This window comes from Anthonomus grandis, chromosome 4 (genome assembly GCF_022605725.1).
Source record: "Anthonomus grandis grandis chromosome 4, icAntGran1.3, whole genome shotgun sequence".
In the NCBI taxonomy this organism is placed as follows: Eukaryota; Metazoa; Arthropoda; class Insecta; order Coleoptera; family Curculionidae; genus Anthonomus; species Anthonomus grandis.
The window spans coordinates 4,628,318-4,654,995 of NC_065549.1; the positions used below are offsets into that span (position 1 = coordinate 4,628,318).

The window sequence follows — 26,678 nt, forward strand, 5'->3', positions numbered from 1 at the left end:
TGTCGGCATTTCTTCTGATTTTACTAAATCTGTTTTATTCAAAGTCCTACACCTGCGACTCTTTCTTTCCATTTCACACTAAGAACGTTAAACTTCATTAATAGATGCCAATGGCAATGAGCAGGCTGAGCAGAAAAGGTAGTGGCGTTGTTTGCAGATGATACCAGTTTTTTCTGTAGAAGTAAGCAACTCGTCGCTTACTTCTACACTACTTTACTACTCGTTTAATACGGAGAATAAAGAGAGTTGTTGGCGGCTAGTGGTCTACAAATAAAGAACCGTTTTGGTTGTATCAATACCTCATTGAGTAGTTAGTTTTTAAAAAATCTTGACAAGAGCTTCACAAAAATCCATTTCCCAAACGATTTTGACTGCATTTTTAGATCGAAGATTTCGCACCGGTCCTCAACCCGGAGAACACCACGTTGGTAAAACGTATGATGATCAAGTGCGCCGACGTTTCGAACCCGACGCGGCCTCTTCGACTTTGCGTGGAGTGGGCGAGGCGGATCGCCGAGGAATACTTTCAGCAAACGGACGACGAAAAAGCCCGAGGGCTACCGGTCGTCATGCCAATGTTTGACCGACAAACCTGCTCGATACCCAAATCACAAATCGGATTCGTCGATTATATTATCAACGATATGTTTGAAGCATGGAACGGTTAGTATCTACTACCTACTGTGTGCGCATGTGTCTCTTAACATACACTATCGCTCATATACATATAAACTTTTTTGAAGCTCTTTTTTGAAGCTCGAATTTTATTTATATCATAATTTTTATTTTCAATACCCTGTATATATAAAAACAAAAAAAATCTAAATTTTATGGGTCAAAAGTAGAGCAACTTAAATTTAAATTATTTCTTTAAAATTAATTTACATTTTATTTATTATCTGGTCCTGGTCTGGATCCTTTATTTCTAATAACTGCTTCACACCTTTTTTTCATTGATTTTAATAGTCCTGAGAAATTGCTTTCCAGATATTTTGAATATGCAATTCGTTCACATTAATTTTTTTTATAAATTCTTCTATCAATTTGATCCCACATATTCTCAATAGGGTTATCTGGGATTTGGGCTGGAAAAGGCATAACATCAAGTTTATTAACACTTTTTAACTAATTTTGATGTGTGTTTTGGATTGTTGTCATGTTGAAATGAGTATGACTTTCCAATATGTTTTGGTATACAAAGCGATACATAACACCTTCAATTTTCACTAATGGACCCATACCAAACCAGCCAAAGCAACCCCAAACTATAATGCCACCACCACCGTGTTTTACGGTGGGTCGCGTATACTTAGGGTTAAATCTTTCATTCACCGGTCTCCTAACCGAGCAAATACCATCGGATCTAAATAGTTTAAATCGACTCTCTGTTTTTCTTTGAGATAAACGGCTTCTTTGTGGACTTTGTGCCATGTAAACCAGCTTCCTTAAGTCTTCGTTTTATAGTGCTTATCGATATTGAAACAAGTCCTAACTGCTGCTTAACTCGAGAAGCATTAGTAAAGGGATCTTGCACAACCAATCTCTTATTTATATTTCTATCCACGACATCAGTTTTTCTTTTTCTGCCACTTTTTGAAATATTATGGATTTATTTCAATTTTATGTCTTTTGCTATTTTAGACTACTTTTCTCCATTTCTTATTTTTTCCATAATCTTTTCCTTTATTTGCAGTGATAAATGTACACCCCTTGACATTTATATTATTACATTCACTACAGGTTATCTGAGCAATACAAACGGGACTGAACAGAATTTCAAATAAAATTAGTTGTTCTATATATGGACTGCTTAAAAACCAATATAAGTAAATATTTTTATTTATTGTTTTTAATAAGTTGCTCTACATATAAGCGATAGTAGTGTATACAGTGCGTCCCAAAAGTTATGTCTAAATACATTTAAAATTCAGAGGTGTGTTCGAAAAAAAAAGCTCGGATCCGTCGATTTTTATTTCAAGTTGCCCATTTTTGTTACACCACAGTTATCGAAAATAGACGACCAAACATTATTATTGAAGTTCACCTTACGAGTCACCTTATCTCTGAGAATTTTTATACAGAGCAAAATTCCATTCATTCGTGTATTTTCATAGAAATTGTATGACAGTTGTACGCCAAACAGATATTGTCAAGTGTGAAGTGTACGAGCAAAGTTGCGGTTTTCACAATGGTAAAGTTAACGGAACGGGAAAAAATAGAAATTCTGTGCATGGTTGGGTTTGGTGATAAAACACGTACTCAAAGAGAAGCTGCTCAATTATTCAATGAAATCCATCCTGATCGTCCTCCGATATATGTCAAAAGGTGGTGAGTAGAACAGAGGCTAAATTAAGAGAATTCGATCATGTTGTAGATCTGCCGAAATCTGGTCGTCCTGCTCGAGATTAAAATGAACAACTTGACGTTTTGCTTTCTTTGGAAGAAAATCCATGCACTCCTCTGTCGCAGATTGGGGCAAATTTACACATTGAGAAATCTATATTTCACCGAATAGTTAAAAAGCACAAAGTTATTTCTATGCAAGAGTTATTTGATGACGATTTCGATAGGCGAAATGAATTTGGTAAATCCTTACAAAACATGTGCAATCTAAATAATAATTTAGTGACAAATATTATTTTTCCCGATGAAGCCACGTTCTGTTTGAATAGTAGTGTGAACAGACAAAATTATCGATATTGGGCAACAGAAAATCCGCATTGGATGATGGAGGTAAACAACACCCAGTACCCTCAAAAACTAAATGTGTGGTGTGGAATAGTGCGCGGAAGAGTAATAGGTCCCTTTTTCTTTGAACAGACTTGAACAGGACAAGTGTATCTCGATTTTCTCCAATTTGAATTAGTTCCAGCATTACTAGATTTATTTCCAAATCCATTGGACCCAGACTATCCTGACGACGAACTAATTTTCCAGCAAGATGGCGCTCCTCCGCACTATACTGCCACTGTGCGTAGATTTTTGGATGAAACCTTTCCCAATCGGTGGATAGGAAGGAGAGGGCCTGACCAAACACCAATGAAGTTTTTTTTGTGGGGATGCCTCAAGTCGAAGGTATTTGTTAATAGGCCAAAGAGTCTAGACGACTTGAAAGAGAGAATTCGCAGAGAAGTGCGCGCCATAACTCCGGAAATGATTGAAAATCAACGAGACTTTATTGATCGCCTTGGATATTGTCAAGCCGTGAATGGCAACCATTTTGAACATTTACCTTCATTTTCGTTCTTTTTTTATTTGTTACATGAATCGTCTTTTTGTCGATAACTGTTGACTTTAGGTATAGGACATGATGCATGAAACATACGTAGAATTTCACGCGAAATTCAAAGATGAAATGAAAAAAAGGTGCTTTCATTTGAAAAAATTAAGTTGATGGTCGTAATTTATTTTTGAGCAACCCTGTATATACAAACTTCATGTACAAAATGCGCAACTTGAAATAAAAATCGACGGGTCCGAGCGCGTTTTTTTTTTTCGAACACACCCCTGAATTTTAAATGAATTTAGACATAACTTTTGGGATGCACCGTATATAAATCGATTTCCAGCGTTCGTCGATATGCCCGAACTGTTGACTTACATGCGGCAAAACTACATAAGATGGAAAGAGTTCGACGAGCAGGGCCACACTACTCTAAGCGACATCCAGAAACTTCAAGCTACTCTTTTGGCACCTACGTTAACTTCCAATATCAAGTCTGACTAGCATAAGTATTCACGTAAGTCGGCTTATTTGGGTGGGCGTGGTTTTCCAGTGAACTTTTATTTTGACGTAACAGTGACAGTTGACTCGACCTTTCATTTGTCATTTTTGACGTAAGTATGACAGTTGACCCAGATTGAATCCACCATTTAATAGTTTTGACGTAAAAGTGACAATTGACCCAAGGACGTCGTACATCTTACGTCCTCGTTCTAACAGTATCACTTGGTAAAGTTGGAATGCAATATCAGTTCATTAGTGGTACTTTTTCTACCGTTTAACTGGATTACGTCAATTGTCACCAAATTGTCTTCGGCTCAAAGTGACAAGTGACAGTTAATTATCTGACGTAAAGCCATTTGACATTTTGACGTAAGCATAATAGCCAATAGAGAAAGGCTGGTGTATCATGTTCACGAATTTAATAAATATACCTGGACTGCCAATGCATATGGCCACGATATCCAAAAATGACCACTGCCTGGTGGCCGCCATTTTTATAGTTGTTGTGTCCTTTTGATGTTGGTCACTCTGAACATTTTTAGTGTTGCCAACAAAAAAAATATTGAATAACGGTAATGAAGTTGACGTAAACGCTTTGGTATATCGTTTGCAACAGGCGATCGCGATGTAGCTTTCTCCTTATTTAATACGTGGATAATGTATCACCATCCTTATTTAAATGTATTTGGTTCACTGTTTCTCAAAACCGAATTATTGTGAATTGTTTGTCTGTGTTGTTTATGATAGAATAATATACAGAATTGTTTATTTTTACTATTTAAACCCTTGCTAATAACAAACCCTCATAAAATCATCAATATTTTGATTTTGTTTATGCATGAAGTTTATGCATCTATCCCAAGTTAATTGAAACTGTAGTATTTAATTTTAAAATTTGAATTTCGCGCCTTTAGATATAACGTCATATCTGTTGACAGTTATTACGTTTTCTTAGGTTGGCATAAGTGATTGACAAGGAGAGATTATGACGTGATCGATTATGGCTAGACGTATTAATTTATGGATTTATTAGTTATGAGTTGTAATTGGTGTATTTGTTTAACCGATTAAAAGGCCATTCTACAATTTGTCTCATTTTAGGTGAGGATTACTTTCTTTTATAAATTTTAATGAAATTCTTAAAGAAGTACAAGAAAAATAACAAATCTAACGCAACTATCTTAAATTCGTAACTAAATGTAACCTTCTATTTTGTATTTTTGTAAACATAACCTCTCAAAAACCTTAATTGTTTTGTTTCACTACAATTGGCACAACTGAAATTCGTCAGGGTGCCCAACATCGAAAGGGCACAATCACACAAAATGGCGGCCTCCTAGTAGTGGTAATTTCCTTTTCATTGAATTGGCAGTAAGTTCGTGATCATGTCTGACATAACCAGTGACAGCTGCCCAAAAAAGATGGCGTCGAATTTCTTCTAACCTAAAAAGCTTCCGAAAGCCACGCCCTATAAATTCAAACCAAAAAAAATTAACCGTTTTATATTGTGATTTTCAGGTCACAGCGTTGACATCAGTGACTTAAGACATATTTTTACTCAGAGAACTATGTACTACAATACCTGAAGAGATATATGCGCGCGCATATCTTTTATTAAGTATTTCTTGTATAAATTTTATTAAATTAATGTAAACACACATCTATTTATGTATCTATTTTTAATAAATGTTATTATATTATGTGCATGCTGGCCGTGCGACGTTGTCTACTTGTCATTTTATATTCTTTGAGGAATATATTTAGGGAAATTTTACTGTATTGTAAAAGTGTTTTCTATTTGTAAGATATATGTGGGACGTATACTGTTTTCTTTCTTCCTAAAAGTCTATTAAATGAAATGTTTTTGTATGTCTATCATTATTTATTCCTTTAGCAGCTTGGCAACTTTGAGCCCTTTACGAACTCTGTCATTGACAGTTGGATTTTAATAGATAAACTGTCATTAGGTAGGGTTGCCAACTGTAAAACTATAAAATATATATATCACCAATACTTACATAAAGTCACATTTTTTTGCTTGGCAACCCTAGAACGGAAATTTGTTATTTATATTATAGTGAACTTGAATGAAGTTACTAGTGTGACCCTATTAAATGTCACCATATTCGCTTTGGCACACTGACAAGTGATAGTTAATACGGTCGGTATCAGTCAAATGTCATCTGAGTGACTACTGGGATGTCGGACTTAGATGTTCTTCTTACTTTATCCCAACTTTTGCCAATTAATAAATTTTCACGTCCAAGCTTAACAACTCTGGAACACTTATATTGAGAATTAATTTAACTGTCTTCAGCCAATGTTGCCAACTGCATAATGTAATTAAAAAATCAAGTCATCGGATTTTGTATTTTTTTCTTGACGTTTGACAGGTGTTGACAGTTGACATAACTTGGCTGTCCTGAATTGGCGGGAGATTTGAATTACTGTCAAAGGCACGTAAGTTAAATGAGAGTGGTATCCATTTAAGTTATCCAAGGACTCTCTAAATAGGTTATTATACCCCTTTAGGTTAATAAACCTGTTCACTATGGAAATTAAGTCGTTTTATATTAAAAGTTTCCTCCCTAGGGATGCAATATTGTATAAAAGCCCACTAAATACCTTTATAATGATAAAGCGACATGTGAACCTACTAATTATTATTAACGTTTGTTTTAAAGAAATTAAGAGTTAGCGTGCAATATTACACACACGTAGGCGAATCAATTATAACGTGTAATTAATTGTAAGTTGGTTTCCATTTAGTCGCGTTTCAGTTTTACAGCGAAGTGGGGGCATACAGATCCGAAAAATGCATCAAAAAATTGGAAACGCCCGTCACAATTGGCCTTTGGAACTACGTTTGATGTACTCCTTAACCAAATCGAAAAGATATTTCAGATTGGTACAGTTTCTGTTCATTTTAGTACATCTTGTTTTATTCGGCTATGGAGTGTATGGAAAGTTGCTGATATACCAGAGGGTGCTGACCCACGATGGTACAGGGCAAAAAATCGTGACCGTTATCAATTTTTCAAGCGAAACTTTGTCCCTGTTGCTCAGTGTTTACTACATGCTTTTTGTAATAACAAAGTTGAAGCATATGATCGACTTTTTCCCTCCTGAAGTTGATTTGGACTACTGCGAAGAAAAGAAGAGCAAACAGTTTAAGACGCTGTTAAGCGTGATGCATGCCGGTTGTTTTTTTCCTATAATAGTCAACATCCTTTTGTTTGTGACCGCAGTCGGCTGGGAAATGTACAGTTTCTATTTGGGATCTGATTTGCTCTACAGCCATACCCATTCCATAACAGCCAACTATCTCTTTCTAGCACACGAGATAGTATGCAGATATTTTGGGATTAATAATAAGTTGAGAAGGTTGTACAAGAGCTACGGGATTTCCCATAATAGTACCGTTAGTTTGGTCGGGATGGTGCAGTCCAATGCGGCCCAAGCGTTCGTGCAAGAGCTAATTAAGATCGTCAAACATTATGAGAAGTTGTGCAACTACTTGGACGTTTTTAATAAATGCTTTAGGGCTTTGATGGTTATCATCTTTATCACGGATGTTTTCACGATTTTGTACAGCCTCAGTTTTATTATTGAGTTTAGTTTGGTCGAACTGCTGGCTCCTAATATGCTGAACGCCAAGACTTATATTATTATCTTGTATTGTTTGTTGATGTTTATTACCATGGTAAGTTTGTACATGATTATTACACCGCCATTTTGAAGTTGAATATTTGTTTGACATACGCCATGGGGATTAAGTAAAAAAATTAAAACGACTGGGAAAAGAGGGACGAAACTTTCATCTCGAAAAGTTGCTAAATATAACATTGGAAATCTGGATTTTATTTGTAGCTTAGAACTTTTTAGTTACTTGATTTTTCTTACTCTTTAACTCTTTCACCTTTTTAATGTCTTTAATTATTTATATATTTGATGCAATTTAAATTTTTTTTTTCACTTCAATTTACTTTGAGAAAATGTTTTAACTACAAAGCTTCTCTAACCCAAGGACAAATACTCTGCTTCTGTACCACATGTTGTTTCTGTCTTTTCTAAATAATAGGACCATTCGCAAATATAAACATATAACCACTGGTGGATTTCCTTGCTTATATCTAAGCAACCAGCAAAGTCTGCATCGGTATAGCCGATAATCTAAACACTCCTTGCTAGAGCAATTTAAGACCTAACGATTTTACAAAAAATTTTTTGCCTAATAGAAAGGCTACCATAGACCATAGACCATTTTAAGACAAAAAAAATTTTGGATGAACCATATTTTACCTTAAAAAACTTCTTACCAACTGAGGTAATTTTCAAAACATTGGTATGCGAAAACTCTCCAATATGCGAATTTTGCACGAGGATATGCGACAATATTGCCATACTGCACAAAAGTCTATAAAGTTTAGGTAAAAGTCGGCAGTTATTAACAAAGTTAATGGAAGGAATAAGTTTCGGTTTTCAAGTTGTAAGTAATTGTTCAATGTTATTTATAAACGTCAACGTTCCTAAATTAAAGGAGGCAATTTGGTAAACGACTTTAAAAAAGTGTGTTTTTAAGCGTATTTACTATAGGAATAAAGTAAAAATATTTTAGATGAATTTCAAAGTGATTAGTTCGCGAATTATTTCTTTAGTATACTTTTAATACTTTGTGTCCATAAGTAAATAAAAGCATAGGAAAATCGTGCTCCATATACAACATAAATTTTGTTTTTTTTTTTGTTTTTTTTAATTTAATGGATTTTAGGTAAACTTCCAAAACATACCAAAAAAAATCTGACAAAACCCTTGGGTCTTAAATTGCTCAATCACCCCAATGTTCATTAGTCCAATTGGACGACTGATTGTAATGAGGAATATCAAAAAACCAACAGCTTTACGATGACGTACAGTTTTATAACAATTTACATTGTTGCCTTTGGACAAAGAAGTACTGGATTCGTCAGGTATCTTCAAAGAATTAACATCAGTGATATTAAATTTAATAAGCAATTTTTCGATGTAGAGTTGTTGACAAATAACAAGTCTACTCTTGTTTGATCTCAAAACCCACAAACTGTGCAGTTTATTATTGTTTAAATGTACAGTTATCTTAAACATTTTCTGCAATTTTTTAATCAGTTCATTAATAGTACTTTTTAAGTTTGACAATTACCATCGTCAACATAAATTTCCAAGTAAATGTCAGTATTTGCAAAATTACCAACATCTTTTGCGATTGTCAAAGTCTATTAGTTTGCACACGTCTAATTCTGGTGTCCTTTTGCTCTTGAAACCAACAGGTTGCTTCATAAATACATACTTGGATAGATCACTATATATAAATGCGGTCTGTATGTCAAAGTTTGCAATTTTTAAGTCCTTCTTTGATGCTAAGGCCAGCAAAATTCGCACTGAATCCATACTGAGTCAATGTCTCTTTCTTGCATAGAACTTACTTCTGATTTACAATTGTCCTACATATTCATATATCGATAATGATATATGAAGAATATTAAGGTAAATATGTTTAAAAAAATTATTTATTTAATGGAATGATTAAATATCGCTTAGAATATTACTTTATGACTCTTATCACATAAAATTTAAATATGCATGCCATGTGATAATACAAGCAACACCGGCACACGGACTATTCGCGGCACATCAAAGATTCTAATAGATCTCTGAACTGGACTTTAACAATAATCTTTTTAAATTTAAAACCGTCTCGGTCAAATTAAGCAGGTAAAGGAAACACTATTATGTCATAATTATTTTATTTACTTTCTTCTCTCTTATCTTTAGCATCGCTTAACTAAAACGTCATGGAGTGATTCGACCAAGTCGCGGCTTCACTAAGCATCTATCTGTCTTTGCTTATCGCATAAAAATAGAACGAGATAGTTATGACCAGTATTCCTGTATATCATGGTCTGCATGATATCCTCTCGCTTTTAGGGTTAGTTACATTTAGAGAAAAAATAAAAACCCTAAGTCTCGGTCTTAAAATATTTTTTATATGTGCCGAAGGTTACATGTTTCGCTTAATAAAGCATCATCAGACCTTAAAAACTAGTAATAACGCTCACGAGATGACCTGCTTAGTACTCATCAGAATTCACTCACTCTATTTTTTCTCTACTTACGTAGGTCTCTTTGAGATAATGGATGAGTTCTTTCAAATAATTACATTTTCTTTACCTTTCAGGGTTGTTATTTATTATTGAATGTACAGTTAATTTTTTCAACACGAAAAAAAAGTTTTGATGTTGATATCGTACATTTTTAAAGACGTTTTACGCATGTACAAAAATAATTTTTTGGTGTGCTATTACGACTAATAGTACATAGTACATAATGTTTAATAATACTAAGTTTAATAATACTTAAGGACGAGAAGCTGAGCTATTTGCCATCATATGCGGGCTTACGCAGCTTGTGGAGGAACTTACCAGAATCCCCGATCGATACGGCGAGTTTGCGAGTCTGCTAGATCTGGTCTTGGCTTCAGACCCTGACTCGTACACTGTATCAGTACATGCCCCCCTAGGAACATCGGACCACAAATTGATAACAGTCTCTTGCCAGTTGGAGGTTAAAACGCAGGATCCTCCGATGCCGCGGAAGGTATGGAACTATAAATCAGGAGAGTGGAACCATCTTCGGGAATTTTATCGCTAATTCCCTTGGAAAGAGGTCTGCTTTAGAACCAATAACATCTCAGAATGTGCAAACCAAATTACAGAAACGATCTTGGCAGGAATGGAAGCTTATATCCCTTTTTCTACTAAATGCGGATCAAACAACAAGCAATGGTTCAACCTGAATTGCAAAAAGGCAGTAAACATTAAAAACGCAGCATACCGCAAATTGCGTCAACATCCTTCTATCAAAAATCGGAGGAACTTTTTAGCCTCCAGAAATAGCTGCAAGCGAATTATTGATGAATGCAAAGAGAGTCACAACAACAGGATCAAAAACAAACTGCTAAACTGCCCAAATGGAACAAGATCTCTCTGGTCGGTATCGAAAGCCGTTAGTCAAGGATTTGCTAAGGCGGCCTTGCCACCCCTAACAGCATATGATGGTTCTATCGCGGTAACAGCAATTATAAAAAAAAATCTTAAAAGCGTAGACACCAACAAAGCTTCTGGATCCGATGGAATTCCAGCCCTAATACTAAAACGTTGTGCAGACGAATTGACTCCTCCCTTATGTAGACTGTTCACGGCATCGTATAAACAGCTGGAAAACTGCTTGAGTGCAAGCTGTACCCAAAAAGAAGACAGAGTGTGGCATAAGGGACTACTAACCAAGCTCTCCTCAATCGGCATACAAAACTCATTATTGAATTGGATCAAAAGTTTTCTTGAACAACGAACAATCCAAGTAGCCGTCGATGGATACCTCTCCGACAAATTTAACATTAACGCTGGAGTCCCTCAAGGATGCATTCTATCCCCCACCCTTTTCTTAATATATATCAACGATTTGCTAGGAACCACTGTCAATCCAATCTACAGCTTTGCGGACGATAGCACACTTATTTCCACATTTAAGTCCGCCAAACCAACGACAGCCGCAAGTTCTCAGAATCTTAGGCAGCAACAAGTAGCTTCAGTCAAAAACGATATTAGAGCAATCTTGGAGTGGGGCGGTAACAATCTGGTCAATTTTAACGCTAAAAAAACGCAGGCTGCAGTATTTACGATGAAGACTAACCTTGGTGGCCCGGAGCTGGTTATGGCAGGGAAAACATTGCTAATGAAATCATCTTTACATCTTCTAGGAGTCGAGGTTACCAACAGTGTGTCCTGGTATGATGGCGTTGCCGAGGTCGCCAGGGCGGCTTCCAAAAAACCCGGAGTGCTTTTCAAAACGAAAAAACTGTATACACCAAAACAGCTGCTGACTCTTTATAAAGCTCAAATACCCTCGAGTATTGCTCGCATGTCTGGAGCTCTGCACCCAAGCATAGTTTAAACCTGCTGGATTCTATACAGAAGAGAGCTATTCGTCTTACCGACAAACTAGAACTGACAAAAAGTCTGGATAGTCTGGAGCACAGGAGAAAGGTGGCTGATCTCTGTTTATTCTACCGTTGTTATCACGGTAAGTGCTCCTCTGAGCTGGCAGGCCTGATTCCACCCAGGGCTGTTCCGGCAAGAAGAACGCGTCTAGTAGTTGCGGCTCATCAACGTCGAGTCCACCTGCCTACCCCAAGGACGTCGCTGTATCGGGACTCATTCATCTGGAGAATATCTTCTTTGTGGAACGGGCTTCCTCCAAGAGTGACATAGGACTTTCCTCTTGTGCTTGTGTTTACCATAAAAAAAAATACTACACTATTATAATAGTACGGTTGAGCAGGTATTGTACTGTTGCCGCACTTAATTATAATTTTAGAAATACTAGAAAATTGGACATATATTATGAGGTATTCTTACATTCATTTAGACGGAGATAGAAAACGGTTTTCAATTGAGTGTTCTGATAATGAAATACATTTGCCATTGCGAAAGATTAGTATTGTGGCGACACCTTAACTCACCTTTTATAAGGAAAGAGAAAGAAGACGAAATACAGTATAATATACATATTAAAGAGAGCAACAACAAGAGGATAAAAATTTGTATCTACTTGCACGTCTCTTTGGTTGTCTCTGCTACTCACGAACTTAATAAATATACCTGGACTGCTAATGCATATGGCCAGGATATCCAAAAATGACCACTGCCTGGTGGCCGCCATTTTTATAGTGGTTGTGTCCTTTTGATGTTGGTCACTCTGAACATTTTCAGTGTTGCCAACCAAAAATATATTAAATAACGGTAATGACGATGCTGACGTTTGACATGTGACCTGTGACGAACTAAATAATTTTTTTTCATTGACATTATTTTTAAACCATCATTGGGATTCTAAAATTACGACTCGACACGATCACTCGATATGACCGATTCTAAATAACATTCTCAATTGTGAGTATAGGGAATTGCCTAGTTTTTGGCGATTTGTAACGACGCTTGAATATATCGTCTACAACAGGCGATGTAGCTTCGTCCTTATTTAATACGTGGATAATGTAACACCACTTTCAACTTTCTATTTTGTATTTTTGTAAACATAACCTCTCAAAAACTTCAATGGTTTTGTTTCCGTACAATTGGCACAACTGAAATTTGTCAGAGTGACCAACATCGAAAGGCCACAACCACGCAAAATGGCGGCCCCCTAGTAGTGGTAATTTACTTTTCATTGACTTGGCAGTCCAGGTATATTTATTAAGTTCGTGCTGCTACTGTGTCTGGCATAGAATACAAATTTATAATAAGATGTCTGGATGTCTGAGCCCATAACCTAGCAAAACATATCTTATTCTTCTTCATCGGGTGTTCACCAGGGTCAACCAAAAGATAGGGCGCGTTTTTAAATTCAGCAGGATTTTTTGATGGATTCCATCAAATGGTTGACAGATTGACAGCTGCTTGACTGATGACGTAAAACAGCTGATTTGTAATGGAAGATCACCCGATGAAAAAAGAAACGCTTTTTTGTATTGTGTGTTTTGTTTTCCTGTTTGATTTGACTTTTCAGTTGATTTCCAAATTTATTTTTCCTTCTTAGATTTTTTCTTTGTTATGTTTTAATAGGACTTCATGTACGTGTACGTTAATAGGACGTGCCAGGGTGAGAAAAAATATTACCCCTATGCCCTTGCATCTTGCACTTTGTAAAAAAAATCTTAAATTGATTGAATGCAGTTAAAAGTTAATAATCTTGTTTGTTTTGGTCAAATCAAAAATTATTAAAAAAAATTATAAAGTGTCAAAGTCAAGGTCAACATTTCCATCACACCATTCCACCATTCAACGAAAATACGATGGACTAGTGATTGCCATCGGCCAATTATTGATGGATAATAAAGAAACGTGAAAGCAGATTATTTTTGAAACGCAAATAGCAAATTTTGCCTAATCGGTGGATCGACTGCTGAATTTAAAAACGCGCCCATAGTTATCCTTGACATAAATGACATAAGTACGATAGAGTACAGAAATCAATACTTAACTGATCGTTAGTATTATTAAATCCTAAATACATATATATGAGTATTTCAACAAGTAATACAACTGTCGAAATTTAAATATCACTAACCGATCTCCCAAAATCAAAAAAAAGAACAATATGTATAAACCCATCGACATGGTACATGGTACAAAATCGACAAATATTCAATTTTTCTAGATTCAAATTGCATAACGTTTTGCAAAATAATTAATTTTTAGTGTCAAATAGCCCTGATAGCATCCGTGGGTGAGAAACTCGAAGAGCAAGCTCAAAAGACCCTCACCCTCTGCCTCACCATGCTAAGTAAACTACCGATAGTAAAGAAACTCGAAACGGACATGCTCATAGAGAGGCAAATTAACTTCTTAATGGAACAATGCAGATCGAGGAAGATTTGCTTCCATGCCGGTGGATTTTTCACCATTAATTGGGCCATTTTAGGGTCCATTTTGTCTACGGTGGCCACGTACTCGATCGTCATCATCCAGTTTCTTTTGAAAAAATAAGTTTTTTGATAATTAGCACTGTAATGGTTGAATTATAATATGGCATCTAAAAATCGTATTTTTGTTTCACGTTAATTTAATTCGTTTTGCCTTTTATGGTTTTCTATTAAGTGGTTTATATATGGATTTATGACAAGACGATGTGAAAATCCTGAGAATTTTCCACCTTTTCAATCTATTTTCGCGCTATTATTAACCCAAACAAACGGTCCAGAGTAAATAACTTTTGGCAAAAATTCAGAATTCTCGAAGTTTTCATATTAGTGAGGGGGTGTATCGCCAGTGAGTGTACGGTAACGCTATATTTAATTCTCTTTAAAAAAATATATCCCTAATATAAAAAGATGTTCCCGTTTAAAAACTGGTCAAAAATGATATTAAACAAAATTTTGACAAATTTTTATTTGAAATATTTTTATATTTTATTTCTTATCCGATTTTAATTTGCAATTGGAATTTTCCCGATAGCTCCCATAGAAGCCGAGATATCGACCTTCAAAGTTTGGCTTTTTTCATTTTTCGGGTATACCCCCCGTATCGAATTTTTTCACCAAAAATTGATTTTTTTCGAAATCAAACTAAGTATACCAGCGTCTTATTCTCATCATCTAGATTACGAAAACACCGGGTTATAACAGGATCCGAGCAGAACTAAGAGAATGAGAGCACTTGCACGGATGGTCTCGTTGGATTCAGAATGACGAAACTAAGACAAAACCGTTGGAATTTTCCCGATAGCTCCCATAGAAGCCGAGATATCGACCTTCAAAGTTTGGAATTTTTCATTTTTCGGGTATACCCCCCCGTATCGAATTTTTTCACCAAAAAATGATTTTTTTCGAAATTAAACTAAGTATACCAGCGTCTTATTCTGATCATTTAGATTACGAAAACACCGGGTTATAACAGGATCCGAGCAGAACTAAGGGAATGAGAGCACTTTGAAAATCCTGAATAAGTCGTTTTCGACGTCTGTTTTTGAGGCCAAAAATGGGCATCAAAAATGCCATATTTCGGCTATCGTAAAAGCTACGACCTTGCGGGTGGTCTCGTTGGATTCAGAATGACGAAACTAAGACAAAACCGTTGGAATTTTCCCGATAGCTCTCATAGAAGACGAGATATCGACCTTCAAAGTTTGGAATTTTTCATTTTTCGGGTATACCCCCCCGTATCGAATTTTTTCACCAAAAATTGATTTTTTTCGAAATCAAACTAAGTATACCAGCGTCTTATTCTCATCATCTAGATTACGAAAACACCGGGTTATAACAGGATCCGAGCAGAACTAAGAGAATGAGAGCACTTTGAAAATCCTGAAAAAGTCTTTTTCGACGTCCGTTTTTGAGGCCTAAAATGGGCATCAAAAATGCCATATCTCGGCTATCGTAAAAGCTACGACCTTGCGGATGGACTTGTTGGATTCAGAATGACGAAACTAAGACAAAACCGTTGGAATCTTCCAGATAGCTCCCATAGAAGCCGAGATATCGACCTTCAAAGTTTGGAATTTTTCATTTTTCGGGTATACCCCCGCGTATCGAATTTTTTCACCAAAAAATGATTTTTTTCGAAATCAAACTAAGTATATTAGGGTCTTATTCTGATCATTTAGATTACGAAAACACCGGGTTATAACAGGATCCGAGCAGAACTAAGGGAATGAGAGCACTTTGAAAATCCTGAAAAAGTCGTTTTCGACGTCCGTTTTTGAGGCCAAAAATGGGCATCAAAAATGCCATATTTCGGCTATCGTAAAAGCTACGACCTTGCGGGTGGTCTCGTTGGATTCAGAATGACGAAACTAAGACAAAACCGTTGGAATTTTCCCGATAGCTCTCATAGAAGACGAGATATCGACCTTCAAAGTTTGGAATTTTTCATTTTTCGGGTATACCCCCCCGTATCGAATTTTTTCACCAAAAATTGATTTTTTTCGAAATCAAACTAAGTATACCAGCGTCTTATTCTCATCATCTAGATTACGAAAACACCGGGTTATAACAGGATCCGAGCAGAACTAAGAGAATGAGAGCACTTTGAAAATCCTGAAAAAGTCTTTTTCGACGTCCGTTTTTGAGGCCTAAAATGGGCATCAAAAATGCCATATCTCGGCTATCGTAAAAGCTACGACCTTGCGGATGGACTTGTTGGATTCAGAATGACGAAACTAAGACAAAACCGTTGGAATCTTCCAGATAGCTCCCATAGAAGCCGAGATATCGACCTTCAAAGTTTGGAATTTTTCATTTTTCGGGTATACCCCCGCGTATCGAATTTTTTCACCAAAAATTGATTTTTTCGAAATCAAACTAAGTATACCAGCGTCTTATTCTGATCATTTAGATTACGAAAACACCGGGTTATAACAGGATCCGAGCAGAACTAAGAGAATGAGAGCACTTTGAAAATCCTGAAAAAGTCGTTTTCGACGTCCCTTTTTGAGGTCAAAAATGGGCATCAAAAATGCCATATCTCAGCTATCGTAAAAGCTACGACCTTGCGGATGGTCTCGTTGGATTCAGAATGACGAAACTAAGACAAAACCGTTGGAATTTTCCCGATAGCTTCCATAGAAGCCGAGATATCGACCTTCAAAGTTTGGAATTTTTCATTTTTTGGGTATACCCCCCCGTATCGAATTTTTTCACCAAAAATGATTTTTTTCGAAATCAAACTAAGTATATTAGCGTCTTATTCTGATCATTTAGATTACGAAAACACCGGGTTATAACAGGATCCGAGCAGAACTAAGAGAATGAGAGCACTTTGAAAATCCTGAAAAAGTCGTTTTCGACGTCCGTTTTTGAGGCCAAAAATGGGCATCAAAAATGCCATATTTCGGCTATCGTAAAAGCTACGACCTTGCGGATGGTCTCGTTGGATTTAGAATGACGAAACTAAGACAAAACCGTTGGAATTTTCCCGATAGCTCCCATAGAAACCGAGATATCGACCTTCAAAGTTTGGAATTTTTCATTTTTCGGGTATACCCCCGCGTATCGAATTTTTTCACCAAAAATTGATTTTTTCGAAATCAAACTAAGTATACCAGCGTCTTATTCTGATCATTTAGATTACGAAAACACCGGGTTATAACAGGATCCGAGCAGAACTAAGGGAATGAGAGCACTTTGAAAATCCTGAAAAAGTCGTTTTCGACGTCCGTTTTTGAGGCCAAAAATGGGCATCAAAAATGCCATATTTCGGCTATCGTAAAAGCTACGACCTTGCGGATGGTCTCGTTGGATTCAGAATGACGAAACTAAGACAAAACCGTTGGAATTTTCCCGATAGCTCCCATAGAAGCCGAGATATCGACCTTCAAAGTTTGGAATTTTTCATTTTTCGGGTATACCCCCCCGTATCGAATTTTTTCACCAAAAATTGATTTTTTTCGAAATCAAACTAAGTATATTAGGGTCTTATTCTGATCATTTAGATTACGAAAACACCGGGTTATAACAGGATCCGAGCAGAACTAAGGGAATGAGAGCACTTTGAAAATCCTGAAAAAGTCGTTTTCGACGTCCGTTTTTGAGGCCAAAAATGGGCATCAAAAATGCCATATTTCGGCTATCGTAAAAGCTACGACCTTGCGGATGGTCTCGTTGGATTCAGAATGACGAAACTAAGACAAAACCGTTGGAATTTTCCCGATAGCTCCCATAGAAGCCGAGATATCGACCTTCAAAGTTTGGAATTTTTCATTTTTCGGGTATACCCCCCCGTATCGAATTTTTTCACCAAAAAATGATTTTTTTCGAAATTAAACTAAGTATACCAGCGTCTTATTCTGATCATTTAGATTACGAAAACACCGGGTTATAACAGGATCCGAGCAGAACTAAGGGAATGAGAGCACTTTGAAAATCCTGAATAAGTCGTTTTCGACGTCTGTTTTTGAGGCCAAAAATGGGCATCAAAAATGCCATATTTCGGCTATCGTAAAAGCTACGACCTTGCGGGTGGTCTCGTTGGATTCAGAATGACGAAACTAAGACAAAACCGTTGGAATTTTCCCGATAGCTCTCATAGAAGACGAGATATCGACCTTCAAAGTTTGGAATTTTTCATTTTTCGGGTATACCCCCCCGTATCGAATTTTTTCACCAAAAATTGATTTTTTTCGAAATCAAACTAAGTATACCAGCGTCTTATTCTCATCATCTAGATTACGAAAACACCGGGTTATAACAGGATCCGAGCAGAACTAAGAGAATGAGAGCACTTTGAAAATCCTGAAAAAGTCTTTTTCGACGTCCGTTTTTGAGGCCTAAAATGGGCATCAAAAATGCCATATCTCGGCTATCGTAAAAGCTACGACCTTGCGGATGGACTTGTTGGATTCAGAATGACGAAACTAAGACAAAACCGTTGGAATCTTCCAGATAGCTCCCATAGAAGCCGAGATATCGACCTTCAAAGTTTGGAATTTTTCATTTTTCGGGTATACCCCCGCGTATCGAATTTTTTCACCAAAAATTGATTTTTTCGAAATCAAACTAAGTATACCAGCGTCTTATTCTGATCATTTAGATTACGAAAACACCGGGTTATAACAGGATCCGAGCAGAACTAAGAGAATGAGAGCACTTTGTAAATCCTGAAAAAGTCGTTTTCGACGTCCCTTTTTGAGGTCAAAAATGGGCATCAAAAATGCCATATTTCGGCTATCGTAAAAGCTACGACCTTGCGGATGGTCTCGTTGGATTCAGAATGACGAAACTAAGACAAAACCGTTGGAATTTTCCCGATAGCTTCCATAGAAGCCGAGATATCGACCTTCAAAGTTTGGAATTTTTCATTTTTCGCGTATACCCCCCCGTATCGATTTTTTTCACCAAAAATTGATTTTTTCGAAATCAAACTAAGTATACCAGCGTCTTATTCTGATCATTTAGATTACGAAAACACCGGGTTATAACAAGATCCGAGCAGAACTAAGAGAATGGGAGCACTTTGAAAATCCTGAAAAAGTCGTTTCCGACGTCCGTTTTTGAGGCCAAAAATGGGCATCAAAAATGCCATATTTCGGCTATCGTAAAAGCTACGACCTTGCGGATGGTCTCGTTGGATTCAGAATGACGAAACTAAGACAAAACCGTTGGAATTTTCCCGATAGCTTCCATAGAAGCCGAGATATCGACCTTCAAAGTTTGGAATTTTTCATTTTTCGCGTATACCCCCCCGTATCGATTTTTTTCACCAAAAATTGATTTTTTCGAAATCAAACTAAGTATACCAGCGTCTTATTCTGATCATTTAGATTACGAAAACACCGGGTTATAACAAGATCCGAGCAGAACTAAGAGAATGGGAGCACTTTGAAAATCCTGAAAAAGTCGTTTCCGACGTCCGTTTTTGAGGCCAAAAATGGGCATCAAAAATGCCATATTTCGGCTATCGTAAAAGCTACGACCTTGCGGATGGTCTCGTTGGATTCAGAATGACGAAACTAAGACAAAACCGTTGGAATTTTCCCGATAGCTCCCATAGAAACCGAGATATCGACCTTCAAAGTTTGGAATTTTTCATTTTTCGGGTATACCCCCCCGTAATTTATTGAAGATTCTAACTTGACATAAAAGTAGCTCTCTTTTAAATTTAAAAACCAAATACTATGCCTATAATTTGGGCATTTTTATTTAAATCTGAAAGCAATACATGGCAAAACTTAGAAGTAAATATACCATTCATTATTTGTCAATTGTAAAATTTTGTTTGTTTTGGCAGTGTATAATATATACAGGGTGGTCCGGTTTCGATGGCGGAAAATTAAATGGCCGACGGAGAACGAAAAAATAATAAGTTTGCTATTATAAATAATATTCGAAAAATGATTCGTTAAAAAATTACAGGGTGTCAAAATTCTAATTAAAAAATTTTATTTTTCTTAAACCACTTTAGATATTTTAATGAAATTTGGCACGTTTAGACAGTTAATCAAGACGCATCTTTTTGTGCAAAAATTATTAATTTTATTTACCAGTGGCGTGTGTGCGGGCCGATCTTCATACAATTTTAATAAATTTTAATTAAAAAAATGATGCGCCACTGTTTTTTTTTCATTTCTTTTTTTTATGAAATCCTTGTTTAATTTAAAATAAAAAAACATCTCTTTACTTTTTGTCGTACGACACACCGTTTGCGAGTAAAAATGCTGATTTATAAAAACACATAAGAAGATAACACATTTAATTCGTTTAAAAACAATAACAAAATAAAAACAATTAATAATTAAAGAAGTTGTTCAAAATGCAGCCCACCGACCTCAATACATTTTCTACACCGAGTTATTAAGGAGTTTATTGCAGCCAGTACCACAAAATTGTGATTTTGCATGTCATTACATGCTTCCTGAATTCTTAAGATTAATTCCTCTCTGTTAAATACGGGATTAGCGTAAACTTTATCCTTAATGTTTCCCCAAACGTAAAAATCTAGTGGATTAAGATCCGGTGACCTGGGTGGCCAGGGTATTGCTCCAATACCATTTTCATCATTAATATCATTCCTCCCTAGCCGGCCAATCCACCTTCGAGGGTAATTATTATTAAGCCAGTTTCTTACACCTATTCCAAAATGTGGGGGGGCTCCATCCAGTTGTATCCAACTTTCATGTCTCAAATTAATGGGTAAATCCTCAATGTAGTCCGGCAGACTATTATTTAAAAACTCCAGAAATAGTTGTGAGTTTAGCTTTGGAGGTAGGAAATGCGGACCACAAACATTATCACGAATAACGCCCAACCAAACATTAACGGAAAATTCATTTTGAAACGATCTTGGCCGAATTGCATGAGGATTCTGTTGTGCCCAAACATGAATGTTATGAAAATTTATCACTCCGCGTCTTGTAAAACAAGACTCATCCGTCCAAAGTATCTTGTGTAAAAAGTCGGGATTTTCCTCTGTTGAGTTTAAAAGCCACTGACAAAATCTTGCTCTCTTTTCAGCATCACCAGGGTGTAAACCCTGAACAGGCTGTAGGTGATATGCATGCCTGTGGTCAGCGTGTGAGGTTCGCAATATTTGAGATTTAGGAATTTGTAGTTGTTGAGCTGCCTTGCGAGAGCTCAGCCTTGGATTATTATCAAAAGTGCGCAGTACACGATTTTCATTATTATTTCTCTGGTTTCGGTATTGTTCATTATTACCACGTAGACCAAAGTTCCTAAAATTTTGATGTGTTCTAATGAACACGCGAGCATCTGGAATTCTTCTATTTGGATACCGTCTTCGATATTCACGAACTGCCGCTTCCGCATTTCCATCACAAAATCCATAACAAAAATGAATATCAGCGTATTCATTACTTGAAAAACGCATTTTTCACAATACTTTTATATTATAACTTTTATAACAACACTGTTAACAATAGCAAAATTAATAAGTTAACCAACGCAATAATTTGACTTACTTAAATAATTAACTGTCATAATAAAATACAAACAAACCGTCTTTTGTTTTATGCATGCATTGCCTTCTTGCCGGCATTATTATATTCATTATTTATTTGAATTTCGGAATCCAGATTCTTGTGTCTTTTTTAGAAACCAACAGAATAATTTAGTCTTTAATTAAATTTATTATTTTCATATTTTTTGTTTAATTAAAAAAAAATCAGCATTTATAAAAATTAATTTTTTTACTCGCAAACAGTGTGTCGTACGACAAAAAGTAAAGAGATGTTTTTTATTTTAAATTAAACAAGGATATCATAAAAAAAAGAAATTTAAAACAAAAACAGTGGCGCATCATTTTTTTAATTAAAATTGTATGAAGGTCGGCCCGCACACACGCCACTGGTGAATAAAATTAATAATTTTTGCACAAAAAGATGCGTCTTGATTACCTGTCTAAACGTGCCAAATTTCATTAAAATATCTAAAGTGGTTTAAGAAAAATAAAAAAAAATGATTTTTTTAATTAGAATTTTGACATCCTGTAATTTTTTAACGAATCATTTTTCGAATATTATTTATAATAGCAAACTTATTATTTTTTCGTTCTCCGTCGGCCATTTAATTTTCCGCCATCGAAACCGGACCACCCTGTATATTTCCATAATATTTTATTTTCAATACCAGACGATTGAATGGATTCCACGCATGTTTTTGTCAATTTTGGGCAGTAAAATCATCAAGGGTCTATTTTAAATTTAATGAATTAACATATTGTAGTATAAAAATTTGATTATTTTCTAAAAGTTTTTTTTTAAATTTAGTAGATTGAGTTATTTGTATATTTTATTATTTTTTTTAACTCTAGATTTTAGGAAATTTATATATCTATTTTTTGTGAGAAAATCCAGCCTCGAATTAAATTTGAATTATTTCAAGCAAGTAAATTAATTAGACAAGAGATTGTTTGTTTTTGACAGTAGGAATGTTGGAAAAGACAAGGATAAGCTTTCTAGTTGTCAAGAATCAAGATTGCTGCTTTTATCTTGTACGAGAAAGCTGCTGCAGTAGCTAGAGTATAGTTGTAACGTAACTATACTGCGGTTATGGTTTACTTGGTAAACTTTAGTTAGCCCTCGGTTTTATTTCAAATAATTTAAAATAGTAATTTCAAAATTTAAGTGGCACCAACTTTTCCGATTTTCATTTTGCGATAACCGACTATTTTCGTATGGTAAACGCCTAACGCCGCGATGTTTTCATTAGTGATGAAATCATTCTGAATCATGAAACTCAGTATTTAAGTTTTGTACGTGGGCCTTTCGAGTTTAGTAGAGAATTTCCTTTGAAAAGTAACCGAGTTCTTGTGAATTTATATCGAAGGTAAGTTTCGATTTATTAAAGGCTGATTTATCAATTATTGTTTTTTTTCAAAATATTCCTACATTTTTTTCTTGTTTAATTTTTTTAAATGGTTTCTAGGCATTTGAAAATTTTTCATAAACAACTTTGTGTTTTTATCCTATTTTTAGAAAAACTTTGAATAAACAGGCGTATTTTTAGTTTTATTTTAAAATAGCCGTTCAGTCTGCCAAACAGAAATTTTAGACCAGACATTCAAAAATAACTTAAGTGTATAATATTTAAAATGCGCATTTTGTTCCAGAGACATACTGGAAATCTTCCAGGCATCTCCAAGTTGTTTGTCTTAGGTGAATTAATAAAGTCAAGATGGCGTCAGTCCGCCATTTTGAATTGTTATAGGGGCCACGCCCAAATTTATATAACGTGTATCGAAAAATTGGAGAAGGTAGAGGAGACTTTTCAACATGCATTATATTTTTACTTAAACAAGCATTACATATTAAAACAATACAAAAATTCGTAAAATTATAAAGCAATTGAAAGCTTAACTTGCTTGACTAAAGCTGAGATGTGGTGGTTGCATACAAACTGAAATTCTTCAGACAAATCAGCTACTGTCCTCTCGCTTGGCAACGGCAACTGTTGTAACTAACTTGACAGTTTGACGTGCCTAATTGGACCAATCAAAATGGCGAAAGGCGTGGCCAAATTAAGGCGGGAAATCAAATTTTATTTAATCTGACAATGTTACTCAATGAGAAAAGGGCCTTTTTGATTAGGTGTTGATTATAATAGACATTATATAAATTAGAATTAATCTAAAAATTTTTAAGTATTTTGTTAGTACTGAACTACCCTAATTTTAAACAGATTAGAAAAGGTTGTCAACATTGTTGTGCTATTTTCTCATCATACATCTAAAGGCATTCTTATTAGGTTAATAATATCCTCATATTAATTAAAACAATCAATTAAATCAATTAAAACATTACTCCCAATATTGAAAGAGAACTTTTTAGAAAAAAAGTCATAAATTTAAAATAACATCCTTAAAACAAATAACAAAGTCAACCCACGCTTGCTTTCATTGAAATGAAAAACAACCTCAAATGGTATGACAATGACAAATGTTCTATCAGTCAATGTCAAAAACTGTCTGTCAGCTCCCTGTCAATTTTTCCAAGCAAGATGGCCGACATACAATTCCGATTTTCAACATACAACCTTCATACACGTGTTTTCTACGACCGAGTGTCAAGTGTCAAAAGTCAGTCAATGCCAACAGTCACTATCACTAGTCACATGACACATGGAGTTTTCTCTTTGTCTATCTCAAACAATTACACCTTAGGAATCTTCTTTTATTCTGAAAAATTTGTTGATTACTCTACAAAGTATACGTTATTAGTCAGCAAATAAACGAAACTTTTAAAGAGTACATTTTTGACCTGTTACAAAGAACAACACATTAAAAAAATATGCAGTGGATTAAGAAAATTTTATATTAAATGAAAAATTGGAAAGTCGATTGACATCATTGTGTGATAGATGGTGAACTCAAACAACCTCGCCTATGGTTTGCACCTAGGTTTATTCTAGGCATTCAATGTTCTAAGGGATTAACCGAAAACTGAGCCACTCAATTATTTCCACATAAAAAAAATCAAGGTTTAACTGTTTGAAATAAATTTGAGTGCCTGGAAAATCTAAAGTAATTTAAGCGCAAATCGGAGCAAAAAAAGAGAATCTCCCCCCTGGAAAACAAAAACAGGTGAAAATCTGACAAACTAACGATTATTTCCAGATGTCTGTGGTGCCACTGCTTTACCGCGACTGGTGGGATGACGAAGACTGGTTCACACGTCCATCCCGTCTCCTGGATCAGCACTTCGGAGTTGGCCTACGCAGAGACGACCTTCTGAACTCTTTCAGGTAACACCTAAATCAAACGCACCAGCACAACCAAATGAAACGCACTTTTTCACAGAACATTCCCCAGAAGTTCGGCGCTAAGGAATTACGTGCGACCCTGGAACACCAGCAGCGTGCTCCAGAGACAAGAATCCGGATCGACCATACAGCAGGACCAAGACAAGTTTCAGGTAAAACCAACTTTCGGGCATCTTTGAGGTGAAATAAAGTGATTTTTATGTAAAAAAAAAAAATAGCAAGCCGAAATAACAGAAGTACAAACTAACCAGGGACCCACTGCCAACACATGCGTTTGCAGATCAAAAGACAATTTTGAGGTAAATTCCTTGTTTTTTATTTTGTTTTTAAAGCGAACTTCTGTGCTTTCGACCCTCTGTCTTGTTCGGTTACAATTTCCATTAAATGAGTTACATTCCTCTTAATTTTTCCAGGTGATCCTGGATGTCCAGCAGTTCGCCCCGAACGAAATCACCGTGAAAACCACCGGGAATAGCATCACGGTCGAAGGGAAACACGAAGAGAAACAGGACGAGCACGGATTTATTTCCAGACATTTCGTGAGGAGATACGTGCTGCCCAGCGACCACGACATCGAGCAAGTGGTGTCCTCTTTGTCTTCCGATGGTATTTTAACGGTGATCGCCCCTAAGAAGTCTGATAAACCCAAGAATACCGATCGTGTAGTTCCGATTCAGCAAACCGGACCGGCTAAGTCCACGGTTACCTCGTCCACACCCGAACCAAAAATCGACCAACCCTCCAACTAAACCAACAACTCTTGCTTTTTTTTATTTATTAATTATTTTATGTTTGAAAATAAATATATTTTAATATATTTTGTATTTAATTTCAAACCCCTTATTTGCTTGACTTAGGGCCGGTATTATAAAACTATTTTGACAGATAACTTAAAGTTAACTTGTGGAATAACGTCACATGTCACAGTTTACTTCAAAATGTAACAGTTAGTTTTATCGGGTGGATGGGGTATCAGTTAAAGTTAACTTAAAAAATCCTGGTTTTTATTTATTTACTTATTTACAGTCAAGGCTTTCTAACAGACAGGCACAGCTGTCCAATAATAAGAAAGCACGTTATATCACAAATACAAATTAGTAAACAAGTTCTATATAATAATAATTACAACTACAGATAATTAATTCTTAAAATTACATCACAATCTAGAAAGAATTACTTATGTAGTTTAATCAGGAAGCCGTCTTAGGTGTCGTTTAAAGGCATCAAAGCTCAAAAAAAATCAATATTAGGATGGTTTAACTCCAAACTATTATACACACGGGTACATCTAATAATTGGAGAATTCGATAAGTAATTGGAAAAATACCTGGATACTACAAAAGTTTATCTATTACGAAGGATGTAAGGATTGATGTTAAAATTGAGTTTTTCTAAAACAGATGAAGAATCAATAAAGTTGTTTACGGCCTTGTATATAAATATTAAATCAAAATTTCTTCTTCGGACCTCCAACGATTGCATATTATAAAATTTTAAATTATCATCATAACTAAAGAAATGCCGTCGTCTGTTAAACCTATAATTTAAAGTGTTAACAAATTTGCGCTGCACACTCTCTAGTCGGCCAATATAATTGGCGTACATTGGATTCCAAACTGTTGATGCGTATTCCAGTACAGGTCTTAC

The 26,678-nt window shown here is 35.7% G+C and overlaps 2 protein-coding genes across 8 annotated transcripts in view; both read left to right on the forward strand.

The window, feature by feature from the left end:
- Window positions 1-5,596, forward strand: part of LOC126734834 (high affinity cAMP-specific and IBMX-insensitive 3',5'-cyclic phosphodiesterase 8) — a 108,683-nt gene extending 103,087 nt beyond the window's left edge. For all 6 annotated transcript variants that reach the window (XM_050438600.1, XM_050438603.1, XM_050438602.1 and 3 more), the window contains 3 exons: window positions 384-663; window positions 3,570-3,740; window positions 5,246-5,596. In XM_050438600.1, the coding sequence (XP_050294557.1) occupies window positions 384-663; window positions 3,570-3,727 (438 nt within the window). In that variant the 3' untranslated portion in view covers window positions 3,728-3,740; window positions 5,246-5,596. The remainder of the gene's footprint in view (window positions 1-383; window positions 664-3,569; window positions 3,741-5,245) is intronic.
- Window positions 5,597-22,949: 17,353 nt separating this feature from the next.
- Window positions 22,950-25,848, forward strand: LOC126734850 (protein lethal(2)essential for life). Of its 2 annotated transcripts, XM_050438629.1 has the most exons (5): window positions 22,950-23,099; window positions 24,886-25,013; window positions 25,069-25,183; window positions 25,250-25,330; window positions 25,445-25,848. In XM_050438629.1, exons 2-5 carry the CDS (start codon window positions 24,886-24,888, stop codon window positions 25,778-25,780), a joined length of 660 nt encoding a protein of 219 aa, XP_050294586.1. In that variant the 5' UTR covers window positions 22,950-23,099; the 3' UTR covers window positions 25,781-25,848. The 2 variants fall into 2 exon arrangements, with proteins under 2 accessions (XP_050294586.1, XP_050294587.1); XM_050438630.1 differs by lacking the exon at window positions 25,250-25,330 and having other exon boundaries at window positions 22,951-23,099.
- The last annotated feature ends 830 nt before the right edge of the window (window positions 25,849-26,678 follow it).

Bases quoted from the DNA above. Each gene is read 5' to 3' on its own strand.
- LOC126734850 (XM_050438629.1), top strand. From the start codon at position 24,886: ATGTCTGTGGTGCCACTGCTTTACCGCGACTGGTGGGATGACGAAGAC. The intron at 25,014-25,068 runs GTAACACCTAAA...ACTTTTTCACAG, and splicing joins GACCTTCTGAACTCTTTCAG to AACATTCCCCAGAAGTTCGG. The intron at 25,184-25,249 runs GTAAAACCAACT...AAAAAAAAATAG, and splicing joins AGGACCAAGACAAGTTTCAG to CAAGCCGAAATAACAGAAGT.